A 16,408-nucleotide genomic window follows, 5' to 3' on the forward strand; every position below is an offset into this window, starting at 1 on the left:
TTGGCGTCCAAATTAATTCGACATCAATTTTCATGCCTTTATCGCTATTAGATACAAAAATGCAGGTAACGAAACACAATAACCAGGTTTCCGTCACAATTCTACTGATAATGGTTCGTTATCGTCCTCGGGTCGCACGGTCGCCTATGACTCAATCGATACGACAATGACTAAACACTTTCACTGGTTTTATTCGCGACAAATCGTGTCCTAGTTCGTTTGTGGAGGATTTATGTTCATTAGCATGTGGTACAATGATTTTTTGTGATGCACGAGAAGACGAGCTCCCAGCCCATTTGGTATTAAGTGGTATTAAGACATTTAATACTCAAAGCTAATAAACACGCTAGCATGCCCACATATACACACACTCACACACACACACAAATACACACACACACACACGCATAATGACCTTAAATGATAACCTAATGACCTACTGATCTCTCAACACTAGTCCGCAGCATCTGTTCACGACTTAACCTAACCTAATCTATCTTAAGAAGGAGGGAGCCTGGAGATCACTAATACAGGTCTTTGAACCTAGTACAGACTTTAGCTCTTTCAAAGGCTTACAAAATAAATTATAAGGTTAATTTCCATTTGTATTTGTACTATACCTTTAAGAGAGAAATAAATAAATTATTATTATTATTATATAAAGATAGCTGCATTCACATTTCGACGCCCAGAGAGAGAGAGAGAGAGAGAGAGAGTATTCTTTATTGTACACCAAAAAACAAATAAACAGTGCGATACATAAAAAACAAAAAACGTACAATTGGCGGTCTTATCGCTAAGAGCGATCTCTTCCAGACAACCATCAGGTGGACAAGAATCATTTGGAAACGAACTACGCGCGGTGTACCATTCCAGTGAAATACATATACATATATGTACCTACACCTACATATCTCCGTAAATATACATACAATTAATACAAAGTATTATCATATAATAATAATTACTAAAAATAAAAAATAAAAATTCAATTTTTGAATTTTGCTTCTTTACACATAAATAAGAATAAGCAATTTACATATAAAAGATACTTAAAATACCTTTGAAACATATACAATTTAAGTAGATTCCGATTTCAGAAATCTACCTTATCACATATTAAATCGGTTGACTAATATTTAAAAAATGCTCCTTAATGAGGTGTTTGAACGAATTTAATTTTTCATAAACATTTAAGACCTGGTGGACTGTGAGATCGTCCGCCCATCTAGAGCAATACACAAATGAACCATAAACAAAGTCGTTTAATAAACGCCTTGAGGATCGCAAGCTTTGATTATACCTATGTGTATATAATCAAAGATCGCAAGTTTCCAGCTCGCCCGTCCGCTAGTAAAATCGAGAGAGCTATTTTTTTACTACGCCATTTTGTTCAGCATCGCAATCAGCCTACAGTCCACGTAAAAGTTATAAAATGACAAGGACTACAAACATCTCGACTAATGTTTTGAAGCATCCAACTGTGAATGTACCTACGTGTAGCTAGCAAGGTTAAAATCGCAACAAGACCCGTCCCAATGTCAACGAATTGATAAACAAAAAACAACATCATTGTTACTATAACACGGAAAAGTAGTGAATATTGTTGTAACATTTAAAACTTATTTGAGAATAAAAAATGAGAATATTATTTAGAATACGTATCTATGCTAATTTAACTTTTTACTCGGTCGTGATTCTTTTTTTTTGCATTTTGGCGTTAAATTACCAAGTTTATTAATCAAAATTAACTAGTCTAAATACAAACCTACTAATACATCGATCATACTTCAGACCATAATCAGACCGGAATTAAACGAGATTGGTATATTTTTTCCACAATGTCGAAAAGTCAAATGGATAGGTATTTTGCTTTTTGGCTCGCTTATGGATATTACATAAAAGTGCTGCTATATTACGTATAATGTATAAATAACAGATTGTATGCGTGCGGGAGTGCGTTCACCTGCTCTATTCGGAATCCTGAACTGTCCTATTTTAACAATGTGTCATGTCGTCGTCAATTTTTGCTCGTAGATAAGTTTTTAGTTACATTTTTTTTTGTTTTATCCTGAGAAAAAACGAACGAGCAACTTAAAAAGTAATAGCTCTCTTCAATCTTGCTTCGCTACGTGATCCGAACGGCTGAGATTCGATTTGTGTAGAACGATTAGCTTGACCTTGGCAACCCGTTTCAGTTTTCATATACTTAGGTATTTAGAACATTGTCACATTCGTTTTTGAATATTTTTTGTAATCTATACATCCATTAGTAGGTACCTACTACAGTGTATAATTATATTCAGAGCACATTTGACTGTCTCTGATCATGCATAGCATTTACTGCAATTCTCACAGTTTTTTTTGCCCTTACCCCACTACCTATGTGGGGTCAGTCCCTAAAACCGTAATTCTCACACTACGAACAGTAGGTAAAAACAAACAACCATCATAAAATATTGACAGCTATGTGCCAAAACTCGTGAACAGACTAAAGCTAACATATTAATATTACATGAGTAAACATTACAACAGATTTAAAATAGTTTCATATAAATTGCACATAAAATCGTCTTTATTGCTATACTAGTTACTATGTACTTGAAAGAAACTCCCCATAAATTGGTTCCAATGATCTGTACTGCTATTTACTTAAACATACTTACTTTTATATGTACTTTACTTTACTTTACTTACATACTTTTTGCTGTATTTCCGGATTCCGCCATCGCAGCCTAACAAAACCCTATACCCACCCTGTACGTTTATCATGTCGAAGGGTGAAAGAGTATTTGGTTTAAACGACGTTTTTGCAACTTTACAGGAGAGCCATCTTTTTTACTGGTGGTAGGACCTCTTGTGAGTCCGCACGGGTAGGTACCACCGCCCTGCCTATTTCTGCCGTGAAGCAGTAATGCGTTTCGGTATGAAGGGTAGGGCAGCCGTTAGAACTATACTGAGATCTTAGAACTTATATCTCAAGGTGGGTGGCGCATTTCCGTTGTAGATGTCTATGGACTCCAGTAACCAGTTAACACCAGGTGGGCTGTGAGCTCGTCCACCCATCTAAGCAATAAAAAAAATTTCAAATAATGGTTATATATCTACCCAACAAAAGCCACAGAGACAAATTTCTACATTCATTTTATAATAGCATTGATAGCACTCGCAATAATGTCAAATGAAAAATTCTTGTACCTACAATATCATAAACTTTAATGTTTGGAATCCCCAAGATCGACATCAAGAGTTTGTCATGAGTCTCGGGCGACCCCGGTAACGTTTGACCTCGTAAATAACGTCACATTGTCATAGATATAGATGTTATCTTTATGGAAGTGGAGTCAACGAGTGCCAGGTTAATATAAAAATCGTAGACAAACTCTAAGAGCCTTCGCTATGACTTTCCCTCCAAGGTATTACGTTATTCGAGCGAAGTGACAAAACGTCCTAAGTGCATCAACAACATTCGTAACTGCGAATGTAGGTACTTAACTTAATTTAAAGACCATAATTTAGGAATTGATGATCACCCTCGTTCACGGTTTACCTAATGTTCATTGATCGCCTGAGCCCATAGACACAAACAACAGTGTAAAGTGCTGGCCGTTGAAAGCGTTGAGACAATCTACCAGTCTTGCCAGCCCTTCAAACCGGACCCACGATTGTTTCGTGATAGAAATATGCAGGAAGGTACAGCACAAAACTGGCGTAAGATCACAACATACCCTAAAATTTCCGACATCTGTTTGCTATTATTTTCCTTTTTTTATGAACGAGAAATTGCTGGTGGTCAAAGCAAATCTCAGCCAGGAGGGGTGGGATTTGCTAACAGCTGCCCGTACACCTACAAAGGAGACCTAACAATTCAAGAGCAGCTGCTTCGCAAATAAATATGCTACTGGATCGGAATCGCGACCCACTGAGAGCATCCGGCGAGAAACTCAACGGACTGATGCATGGGTTAGGTTGCACGAGTCCGGTTACCGGGGTCCCTAAGCCTGCGCCTAGAGTTAGAGCTGAAGGCGTCTAATGCAAGAGCTATTGGATCTGATGGATACGTAAGGACGTACCTAGGGCGTCGACGGTGACGTACGTGATTAGGATTCGAGGAGTAGTCAGCGGTGAAAACGATAAGGCGATTATCATGGCGCATAGCTTTATCGAAGTAAGGTTCCGAGGCTGAGTTCATGTATTTTCGGATCAATTCCAGGCCCAGGTCTCCAGACCAGACTCTGTTTTTTGGCTCTAATCAAAGGATTATTCGGTGCGTTTTCGTGAGCTGTGTTTGCATATTCACCATTATTCAGTTGACCCATGAACTTTGTCGCATGGAATTTACTATTTAGGACCGCTTGAACGAACGAATTCTACGAGAAGTTTAAATTGTTCAACACATTTTCGCAAAAAAAAAGTGAGAGAAAAAATTCATATTGTAAACTTTATTCTTTTGAATAAAGTTACACATCGAACAGATATAAAGCCGTAGCAGCGAGTCGCACGTTATCATTGGTTATTAGATCTAGGTTTACTTAATTTAGACGAATATACAAATACATATAAATGGGTATTAGGTACCTACTGTAGTCGTATTACACAAAATATGCGGCGAATTATTCGGCGATAATATAAATGAGGCATTAAAGTTTAAACAAAACTCGAGCCAAAAAAAAAGAGATAGAAACAGGCCTTTGATAAAGAATCAAAATACCTACCTACTGCAGTGGCCTGATAGCTACACCAGAACCTAATTAAATTAGTTGTAAGTATACTTACTGCACTAACTTTGAATTTGGCACAGAAATCCTCTAACGTAACTGAGGTTTCTCAAGGTCTTCCACTTATTTAGTGTCTATAAATTTTAATAGAATTTATAAATTGAACAAATTATTTCCGTATAACATTTTCTAGATTCCTCGTGTTATTTGAAGTGTGTTATTATGACGTGGATTTATATGTGTATAATTCAGATGCGGATTATCTGGTAGCCCATCTAATGTTATATGATTATCGAACCTCGTAGACAATCCATTATGGATGACGACACCCAACTCGAGGTTGGAGTCTATATGTTATAGCGATATAACGGTCGACCCATGTAAACAGTATGGTGGTACTTATCCGTGGCTCTGTGACAATGATCAATGCAAATTATATACTTTTTTCCAGTCGTGGGCCACTAATCACCAGATGTATCATAAGTTTTAGGGGGCTTATGATTATAACCCGCCATGTGAATCAAAACGATTTATATCTCAGACTAATTACCATGGCACGGATTCGGACTTATGCAGAATCTTGATTCTGTCTCATATAATCTGTAAATATAGATCACATCAATTCTACAGTTGTTATTGGTGTTGGTACTGCAGTGAAATATTCCTTCACTCAAATGTCCAATTTTAAAAATGAAATCCAGAAATGTTTTTTTTTCGTAATAATTTAATTCAACTTTACAGTATTTTTATTGTAATCTTAACATCAACATTTTTTATTACTTACTTTATGGATCTAAAATTTGTTAATGCCATGTTAATGTACCTTTGAGTCGATTAATTCCAATGGCAAATAGGTGTTCAACATTGTATTGGTAGTACCCAAAATGGGATATTGGTATAAATAATTTAATAACCTTTGAAAGTAGTCGACTCGATAGCAGATGAAGGATTTTATCTTCATTTGACAACAAGCAACTATTTTATTACAAAACTGACAAATAAGTAAATGAACTTAAGTTACATATCACATAAATAAATAAATAAACAAATAAAAAGTTCGAAATGCCATAATACCTTATGGTACCTACTCTATCAGGTAATTTCAAACTCGAAAAGAAAGTCAAAAGTCGAGCTCAGTGGTGCTCTGGAGAAGTCTGTAAATGATGATGATGAGAAATGGGAGAATTAAATTTAATTTTGTAGGTCACTACTTTATACAATGCGGTAACTCGAGAGGCGACTCGAATCACTGGTGCAAATTCTGTTGCATTCCATCACAGAGGCCTCGAATGGAAAGAGTTTCATAGTAATCATAAGATGTAAAAAAGAGCTGCCCCCGTAGGGGGAATAGTGATTTAGCTAAAAATACTTGGAAAAATATTAATTTGACAAAACTATTGATATACTCTGTAAAGCTTTTCGTTTTTGTAATTTCATGTTTCGCGAACTATTCAAGTAAAACCGTTCCAAATTCGAGGAAAACATAATATTCAACCTATACTATAAATTAGTTAAAAGCAAACCGCGAGGTCACCGCTCTGAGTATATTCAGTTCGTTTAGAAATTTTGATTCTCAACAGGACGACTCTCATCCGCCATTTTCGTTAACAACTAACAGTTCCTATTCACCTTACCTTCGTACACCCATTCCACATTGCAGCCAGTTAAGTAGGCAAATCCAGCTTCCTCGATCTAATACTACTTCCTCGTCATACGTCAACAAGAGCAGTAGGTAGTGCTTTCATTTTAATTTTGTCCTTTAATACTCTCACAAATTCTGATATCGATTGGCGCATCCAAAGCCATAATTCAAAACTACCACTCTGAGAGAGGACCGATAGTAGGCTTCACTAAACCACAACATGGATGCATGTTGCGCTGACCCTGATGCCGAGAAAGTGAAAATAAACGAAGTTTTGGAGTTAAATTATATTTTCCTGCTTCTGGGCGGAAATGATAATTTCGTAAACGCTATTGACGTTGTGACTATTTGCAACTGAATTTAGGGCCTTTCTTCTGACTCAGGTCTTTGGTATATTGTAATATCTATCCCAAAATATTAAAAGGCATTACCACAACATGTTCCAGAACATGAAGTCAACATTTGTCTCCACGTATTCTTTTAAACCTAAATATGTATCACAGGTATAAAACGTAGGGTAGCGCAGTAATAAGGTTACGCACAAGAAATGTCCGGCCCGACTCAGACTATTTCGACTAAGATTTCCAGGATTGTTGTTAGCAATAAAACCAGCTTAAGTTTTTAAACGAGACGAGCCACCAGAAATAATACGATTTAATAATTTTAAGGCTTTTTTTGTATACGTTGGATCGGGCATAGTTCTACCACCAAGAGACGCAAATATTATTGATGTTTAAACTATCATGCCTCGATATTTTTTATTGTCTCGCGTTTGAATGCTTAGTTCCAATTAACAGTTGAAATAACCGGATTAATAAGAATAACCTATTATTTAAATACAAACGCGGTATTCGTGTCTACGTATCGTCGTGCAAGCCATTCTAGGTAGTGCGTCTAAGTTCTAGGCCTGTCATTATTAGGGGAGCTAGGAGTGACCGCTAATTGAATATAATAACGTAGACTCAACAGTATTGTTACTGCAAACCAGGTCGGTCGTGACCCTCGGATTTGATGAAGCTACATATTGTATTGGATACACAAGTGAATACAACAATATGCATAGTTGCAGTGATTCTATTGAAATATAATTAAAATTTTACATAAATAATATGCATAAATACAGAATAATTGCGAATCTTTTGTTTTCCGTGTTGGTTCATACAAATTATTTATTCGAATGTAAGCAACCATCCATTCTTAAAATTTATCTGATTATAATTATGTGTATTATTTCCGAACGTGTTTTTGGCTTACATAAATACACGTACATGCTTACATTATGACATCATTAATTTGTAATTAATTGCAAACTGAAAATATTTGAACAATTTTTTATTTATTAAAAAGTTAATTTTTAGTTATTTCTAACTCCGATTAGAACAAAACAGATAATGATAGATGGAGAATTTGTAAGCATGCTGTTTTGGGCCCTCCATTGATCAGAGCCTCAACGAGGGCCCATATCTGTAACCCAAAGGTCAAGACTACCTTAAGTTAGTACACCAAGGAAGTTAATATGTTTTTTGTTTTATCAGTCTTTTGTAACCACAAAACTGTATTTGAAAAGTCGAGAAAAATATTTTATTATTATTCTTGTTTAAAAAAAGTTAAGATACTGAATACTAATTTATATTATTTATATTTGAAAACTTAAATGTATTATGATAATGAGCCACTAAGGTTTTGAAAACGATTACATTTCAGAGGGTATGAAGTCAAACATATCTTTAACATTACAGTAAATGCTTAATATATTTTAGCCGTTAAAGATAGTGACTCCAGTGTGTTATGGAGCCTATATATTGCAATCAGACACTAACGTCTGATGGGGTGTGATGAAAGATATTTGGGTGATGACATTATCCAGACAATGGCTACTTGTATACCATTGTTAGCTTTGAGAAATAATATATTTTTCATATTAGTGTATGTCATATTTCTGGTTTGCTATAGAAAAACTATTCTGTTCAATTTTGCACACATGACATGATATTTTTTTACAATCAATAATAGTTTTTAGAAGCTAATCTTATTAATTTCTTTACTCTCTTTTATTATTTAAAAAAGTTCATGGCCACAAAATAATATAGAAGCAAGGTTTAAAATTAAATATTTCTCATCCTATGAAAATGTAAGAGAATGTGCAATACCTACACAATTTTATTTTTAAAAGTATCACTCAAGCCTGCCATAATTTATTTTTGTAAATGTTAGTTATAATCACAACCAGAACCAAAAACATTTTTTACCGGTAACTTCAACACAAAAACAATAAAGACAACACAATAGTCACAAAATTTAACACAATCACATTTTAAAATATAGCTTTTTATTTATCAACTATTAATTACTTACTTTTACACATAATAAAATACTAAATTGGACAGGACATATCATACAGAAGATTGTGTTTTTCTTTACCTTACGATACTAAATTTATATGCTTTGCATATAATTTAAATTATCACACCGTGCACCATATACGACAATGGCATGACAATTTAAATAATGTTCAACCACTGTGGACATACAACACCTTAAATAATGTTTACCAGCTCTGAGCGTTACTCATTTTGACACAAATACTTAAAGTTAATAAATACTTCAGCTTCTAATCATGTGATGCTCAGCTCATAATCATAAATGCTCAAATTTTATGAGTGACTTAAACTATTCACATGTTTTTAAGTTCACTTTCATTTATTTTATTAACTCATATAAAGCTTAGGAAACACGCAACAGACTAAGCTGATCAACTCTCTACCGTAACGTAGGAGCCCTGCAATATGTCGAGGTTGGTAAAGAAACACTCACAGGAGTTCACTCACAGGAGCGTCGGCGAGTTACACGCTGGCGGCGCGCCCCGCCTGGACCGCCGGCTAGAGTGCTGCTGATTCGGGCGCCATGAGCGGAGACAGAGGGCCAGCAACACGCCGCCCACGCTCCATCTCGAATCGGAGATCGGCTGGTGCACGTCTTCCATTTGAATCCTCCTCAGGTAAGAAAGCGGTCACCAGCAATGCACAAATGACGAGTAATGCACCCAAAACGAATGGTGGCCCAGGAACCAGTAATGCATGCCTCTCTTCAGGAATCCTACCAGTTTTGTTATGACCTTCATTTAAATCTACATGGAAGAGATAGAAGATTACTCCAAACATGGCTGGACCCAGGCCATTACAAAGTCCACGGACTCCAGTTACCATGCCTTGTACAACTCCCTGTCGGTCTGCACGGCTGTTTACTGACACATAAGCACTGATCGCTGGGTATGTGATGGAACCAAGTGCGGCTAACACACCGGCAGCCCACATCATCCACGTACGACTGCCAAATCCATACCACATCAATTGCAGCATCTCAAACAATAGTCCCACCATTATTGTGTGTTTTGCTCCCAGAGACTTCATCAAAAATCCAAGAATAACTTGCACTCCGATGCTCAAAACACCAACAATAGCAATAAATATGGCCACTTGCACTACACCAAAACCCATCACTAGTTTCAAGTAAACAAATATGCATGAGTACTGTCCAGCTTCAGGCAGATAGGAGAGGAATACTGCCACACATAGCATGAGCACAGTGCGCTCAGCACCAACTTTCCTCAGTGCAGCAAAAGGATCTGCTTGTTCCCAGCTGATGACAGGGCCCCAGCCGGTTGGTCTCACTTTCTCTGGGAGGCTCTCAGGCACCGCGACCATAATAAAGAACACGTCCAGTACAGCAACAGCGGTAGCGGCAGCCACGACGAGGGACTCTCCATACAAATCCATAAGGTAGGCACCCAAAGCGGGTGATATGACTAGACTAGCCGCAAACGTAGCGGAGACGAGGCCGTACGCGCGAGACCGCTCCGCTTCGGTCGTCACGTCAGCCACGTACGCGAACACTATCGAAAACGTGACCGCGAACACTCCGCTGATGCTGATCATCGCGAAGAACCACCAGGTATTGATAGTCATGAGCGGGATCGGGGCACATGTGAAGAATACCGTCACCAACAGAAAGAACTTGCGGCCCCACACGTCCGACAGGGCTCCGATGAGTGGCGCGGAGAGGAAAGACAGTATGCCCTTGATTCCCATGATCAATCCGTTCATCAGGAACGTGTGGTCGGGAAAGGTCGCGTTCAGTACCGATATTATCGGCATAGTGAGCAAGCCCCACGCGAAAAACTCCAAAAAAATAACGACCAGAGCGTGAAAAACAGAAGGCTCGCCGATTCCAGACATTGTCATTATCCCGTCTTTCATAACTGTTTTTCTGTTCCGTATCACCATTTCTACTTCGGTTTTAGTGGTCTTCGTGGGCGTCATTTAAGATGTATTCCGTTTAAATAAATAGATGTTACTTAAATTACGGACATTTTGAGAAAACCTTAAGCTCTACATTGGTAAAACTAGATATGAACGAGCAAGTTGTAGCAACGTCAAAATTTTACTGGAAAATTGAAAAACAATTCGATAATTTTGTTGCTAGAGTAAAAAAATTTAAAGAACGGTCGAAAAAATACAATAATAGGCGTAGCCTGGACAGATTAGAGAAGATAAATGAAACATAATTTACTGGTGGTAGGGCGTCTTGTGAGCCCGCACTAACTATTTCTACCGTGAAGCAATAATGAATTTCGGCTTGAAGAGTGGGACAGCCGTTGTATTGTAAAAACTGATTTCAAACTCATGTCTTAAGGTGGGTGGCGGCATTTGAGTTGTTGAAGTTTACGGGCTCCGGTAACCGTTTAACACTAGGTGGGCTGTGAACGCAGCTATCCAACGAAGTAATTAAAAAAAAATGAAAAGTTGATACTCCGAAATATTTCGTGGGTAATGCCTTAATTCATCTTCAAATCTTCTAGGAAAATAATACTTTATCCTCGAAGTAATTTGATCGATCTGAATATTGCATGCAATCCACATTTTAGCGCATGTCTAGTTATTTATAAGGCTTAACTCTATTTTTATACAGTTTATATATGTACAGATTTTTAGTAAATATTGCAATTGTGATTGACTGATATTTTTTTATTTAATACCAATACGTTTCAATTCCTCAAGAACGGGCTTCATTGACCGATTAGTTCATATCTATTAAAGTCTACAAAATAAAAAGTTTTTTTGCCACTAGTTCCAAAAGCTACCAGTAGAAACTCGACACTTTTACGTTGGAGAAGTTACATAGACATATATCTTCTCGTGATGTAATTTTCTTTGAATAAAAGTTTAAAAAACATTGCGCAAATATATCTAAATTAAAATGTAAATGCAACTACCAAATTTTTTACTTAATAGCTTATTCTTTGCTATCAATTGCTTACTGTGATTACGTACCAAGTAGTACTCAAGATAGTCCTCCATAATAGTCAATAAAATAAAAAGTTCGTACAGAACAAAGAGAATATCTCAAAGTAATAAAATACAACTAAATTCAAGATTATCAAGGTTTTCCCTTTCATTTAAATGTAGTAGGTATCTGGTTAGTCTATCTACGATTTCTTGACATTTTTCACACTGCTGCTAGTATGATTATAGATAATACACATAGTATTTGAGAAGTATGATGGTAGCATAGATAATACCGTGCACTGAATGGGAGAAGGTTGAATTTTGTAGCTGTCAAAGTTGAAATCACTGAATTTCAGATAAAGATTTCTGATTACTAGTTTTAAAAAAAGGAGGCGTCAACCCGTCTTTGAAAGTAATATTTAAAAAAAAAGCCATAACTAAACGTGAAAATGGTATACTTATCTCATAAAAAAATATTATTTAGTTCATTACTTGCGTGTAATAATTAAAAATTATTCTAAATTCCCAGATAAGATTCATTTTGATCCAGAACCGAGCAGGCAAGACTCGACTTGCGAAATGGTATATGAATTTTGATGATGACGAAAAACAGAAGTTGATAGAAGAAGTGCATGCAGTCGTCACCGTCAGAGACGCGAAACACACGAACTTTGTCGAGGTAACTTTATAAAGCCTATTTTATCATTAATGACCGCCTAAAGCTTTCTGTCTGCTATAACTCCTTGAAGATATCCTTGGTCACTTGGAAACAATACAGATTAAATCATACTAATCAATATAAGACTACATGAAAGAGTATAGTTAAAGTAATATTAAATGTATAATTGCATTGAGTGTGCACAGGAGTCACTAGGGTCAATTACGTTCCTCCCTGAGATGGTTAATAATATAATCAAAAACAGCTTTTTTTACTGCTTGAAGTGGTTGGAACAGTTCCCTTGCATGCTACACATGCTAAAAAGTAGCAAGCTGAGAATCTTTGAGAACTTCTTTTTCATTTGTATTCTGTACAGTAATTGTTGTTTTGTTGAAAATATTTGGAAACTCTTGACTATAAGTTTGCATCAAAATTGCTGGTATTCCTCAACATTGAGAAGCAATACTTCATGCCTGGATACATAATTTTTCTTTACAACACCCTAAGTCTGGTCTGGTGTGGAGTACTGCTCCTATCTTTGAGCTGAGTCTCCCAAATATCAGCTATGTCCATTGACTACATACAGAAGAAGGCTGTTTGGATTGACGATAATCCCAGTCTGACCGCTTGGAAAACAGGCACTGTGGGGGAACTACAGTTGTCCTTGTTTTATACTGTGCATTCCATGGGAGTACAATGAGGAATAGTTTGAATATTTTCCCAAATATCATCTAACTTTGGAATTAACTTCTCTTCTCAGTGTTGCTTGAGTGCTGTAACATCTTTCTCAGTACTCAGCTATAGGCAGTGAATTGGTTGTGATCCTGGCATTGTATCCATGTCAATGAGTAACAGTAACCACTAACCATCAGGTGGGCTGTCTATCAGCCTATAAATAAAAATTGAAAAAATTACCTATAAGATGCTACAATGTTTGTTTAAAAATAATCTAATGTCTACCACTTACTCTTTCTATTTAATTTTCATATTGCTGTTAACTGTGTTGGTGTCAACTATTCAATTTATTATTTTCAATACACATTTTGAAGCTGCTATTACACCTGTCAGATATCTATCTATACAAGAGTGCTATTATGTCAGTAACATACAGGATTTAATTATTTCTATACTGTTTTGGGTATAACATAACACCCTTTAATCAACCGAAAACATTTTTTGTTGTTCTAGTGGGTTTATATTTTGTCAAAGATGTGTTACATATATTACATTGCAAAATATTAGTTATCCTGTGAGGAGTTCCTAATACTTCTGTCTGTCTTGGTTTTGAGAATTCTTATATATTTAATATCAATATAATACCTATCAATAGCTTAATAATTTTATTGAATATTAAACTATTCATATGAAATTCATACAATACAACAATATCTCTTTTCTACAGTATAGATATACAAAGATATGTTATTCTGTTTACAGTTCAGAAATTTCAAGATAGTATACAGGAGGTATGCAGGTCTGTACTTCTGTATATGTGTCGATGTAAATGATAACAATTTGTGTTATCTCGAGGCCATACATAACTTTGTCGAGGTCCTAAATGAATATTTCCATAATGTTTGCGAGTTGGACTTGGTCTTCAATTTTTATAAAGTAAGTGGAAATACATAAACTGTTATATTTAATGTGGACATTCTTAAAACTGCTGTCAATTATTTTGTGTTATATTTAATAGATAAAAGAAAGAAATTTTTAAAATCAAGATGGGTTGTTAATACATTTCAAGTGGCTTATGTTATAAGTACCTATTTTTGACAAGGTTGATTGGGGTAAAGTGGTCATCAAAGGGTACATTTTGCATGTTTTGATATGTTTAAAGCTAAATTCGATTCTGTTCGTATTTTGTAGTTGTAAAGTTGATAAAAATTTCTTTGAGCAAATTGTAATTGATTAGATCATCCCTCGTGTTTGCCACACACGCCTTCGGCTCGGGTGGCAATTTTACACGCGGGAGGAAATGCCCTACTTTTCTCCCTTGGTGCACAATGTACTATTTTTCCTACCAGGCCGAAAGTTCGACATTGTAAAAAACTTAGCACCCGTGGAGTACCGAACCGAGTTCCAGGGCCGAGGCCCTGGCGAGAGGGTGGGGGGGCGGAGCCCCCCACTCATAAAAAAAACAATTCCTGTTTTTTATTTTTTAAATAAACTACTACTAATTGAATAAGAACTGTCTGATGAACTCATCTTTGCTTAATACTTCACTATTAAATTTTATTGCCTTTTGTTTATTTCACTTTTACACTAAACACAATATTGCAAATTACCCGAGCACAACAATGGCGAAGAATTTTAGGTGCGTGAGAGCAGACGTAGACACTAACGCACATGCGCACTTGTCAGTACCCAGGGAGGAAAAGTTACACTTTCTTCCCTGTACAGCGGGAGGAAAACCGAACTTTCGGCGTAGGTAGGAGAAAAAAATAGTATGTGCACTGCAGGAAAAAAGTAGGACATCTCATCTCGCGTGTTTGCCATTGCAATGGCATGCCAATTTTACACGCGGGAGGAAATGTCCAACTTTTCTCCCTTGGTGCACAATGTACTATTAAATTCACCAAAACATGGGAGTATGTGATGAGCTGATGCTAACGTTGTCTTTTTTTCGTTTCACTGTAGAAATAGGTGCCACCCCATAGAGTCTTATATATCTCTCTCGTACCTTACTTTATTTCGAACTAGATGACCCGGCGAACTTTGTTTATTTTTTTTATTTTTTTTTTTTTTTTACTTTATTTCGAATTAAGTTTAACAATAAACTGTATGTCTTCTTTCAGGTGTATACGGTTGTAGACGAAATGTTTTTGGCTGGTGAGATCAGGGAGACATCCCAAACTAAAGTGCTCAAACAACTCTTGATGCTGAACTCCTTAGAATAAGTATTTGTGTTATTCTTAGTATATAATATGTTCTTGTAAGCTTATGTTATTTTGTTTTATAAATTTTAATCAGCTTTTATTTTACATAGATACCGAATAACTTGTGAGTTAACGTAAAAGTAATGTACATTTTTTGTATCGATAACAAGTTTTATAAGTAAAAAACGATTGAAATCATTTTTCACATGCCTCTTCTGTGCACTTATTTCAGCAAGTTCAGTGGTGAGTACTGTATGGTGAGGCGACGTCTGGTCATTCACCAACGTAGCAACATTGACAGCACCTTCATTAAATCTGTTACATACAACAATAAACGGTATTCTTCGATTTGTAGATTGATTTGTTTTTAAAATTATTGGCTCTACCAGGATGTGTATAGTCGTCCAGCCTGGCTACGCTGCAAAGCAGTCCTGCATTCCAGTGTGAAAGCAATTGAAATGTCGACCATGTTTCAGAGGCTTGCTAGAGATCATGTGGTTAATATATAAAATCCCAGGTATATTTAATCCAAGATATTTCAAAAAATGTGTATTCAAAATTAATAATTGTTAAAGAAATCTTTAAAATATACTGTTCATATTAAGATTTCAAATGTTTTAATGTTATTTTGTATATATGTGCGTAAATATCAAATGGCTTTCTGAATTTAAGATCTGATTATTTATCACGACTTTATACTTAAAAAGCTTCAATGAAATTTTTATTAGAGCAATGTACATAATATAGCAACACTCGTTTTTAACATTATTTTATCAGTGTTGTCATTGTGAATATAATTTATACACTACCTACTTTACTTTGTCATTCCTTAAAATATATAGAATGGTTTAAATTATTGTTTTATTGGTTTTGTTTTTTATTTTCCTCCGCTCGACCGGTCTCCGGCGTGAAGCCGTTTGGCCATAGGCCAGGAATGGGCTGGTTACGATAAAAATTAGTGGAAATGTCAAGTTAGTAGATAATATGAGATATTTGAGTACCCTAACTTTAACGAAATTACAAGCTTGAAATTACTTGAAGTTGTTTTTTTTCCTACCCGTTTACTGGTAGCCTAAGGGGAGAGTCACACCGGAATGGCAGCGGCCAGCAGCGTCGCGGCGAGCACTTTCAGTGTGAAATAATTTTAAACTTTGTCTGTATACTTAAAAGACCAGTATCGCTTGAAAAGCTCGCGACACAGCCGCCGCTCGCCCACGGTGAAGCGAACA

General features: G+C 36.2%; 2 protein-coding genes across 2 annotated transcripts; one reads left to right on the forward strand and one right to left on the reverse strand.

Moving 5' to 3' along the window:
* Positions 1 to 8,672: 8,672 nt before the first annotated feature.
* Positions 8,673 to 11,364, reverse strand: LOC101744983 (hippocampus abundant transcript 1 protein). Its single transcript, XM_004925656.5, has one exon. It carries the CDS (start codon positions 10,677 to 10,679, stop codon positions 9,240 to 9,242), a length of 1,440 nt encoding a protein of 479 aa, XP_004925713.1. The 5' UTR covers positions 10,680 to 11,364; the 3' UTR covers positions 8,673 to 9,239.
* A 550-nt stretch (positions 11,365 to 11,914) lies between these two features.
* Positions 11,915 to 16,032, forward strand: LOC101744646 (AP-2 complex subunit sigma). The gene is made up of 4 exons (XM_004925653.4): positions 11,915 to 12,097; positions 12,175 to 12,324; positions 13,741 to 13,914; positions 15,099 to 16,032. Exons 1-4 carry the CDS (start codon positions 12,095 to 12,097, stop codon positions 15,198 to 15,200), a joined length of 429 nt encoding a protein of 142 aa, XP_004925710.1. The 5' UTR covers positions 11,915 to 12,094; the 3' UTR covers positions 15,201 to 16,032.
* The last annotated feature ends 376 nt before the right edge of the window (positions 16,033 to 16,408 follow it).

The sequence above is a fragment of the Bombyx mori genome, chromosome 25, assembly GCF_030269925.1.
Source record: "Bombyx mori chromosome 25, ASM3026992v2".
NCBI lineage: Eukaryota > Metazoa > Arthropoda > Insecta > Lepidoptera > Bombycidae > Bombyx > Bombyx mori.

Excerpts from the sequence above, each read along its gene's own strand:
- LOC101744983 (XM_004925656.5), bottom strand. The coding sequence starts at position 10,679 with ATGACGCCCACGAAGACCACTAAAACCGAAGTAGAAATGGTGATACGG.
- LOC101744646 (XM_004925653.4), top strand. Across the intron at positions 12,325-13,740 it reads AACACACGAACTTTGTCGAG|TTCAGAAATTTCAAGATAGT; the intron begins GTAACTTTATAA and ends TTCTGTTTACAG. Across the intron at positions 13,915-15,098 it reads TGGTCTTCAATTTTTATAAA|GTGTATACGGTTGTAGACGA; the intron begins GTAAGTGGAAAT and ends GTCTTCTTTCAG.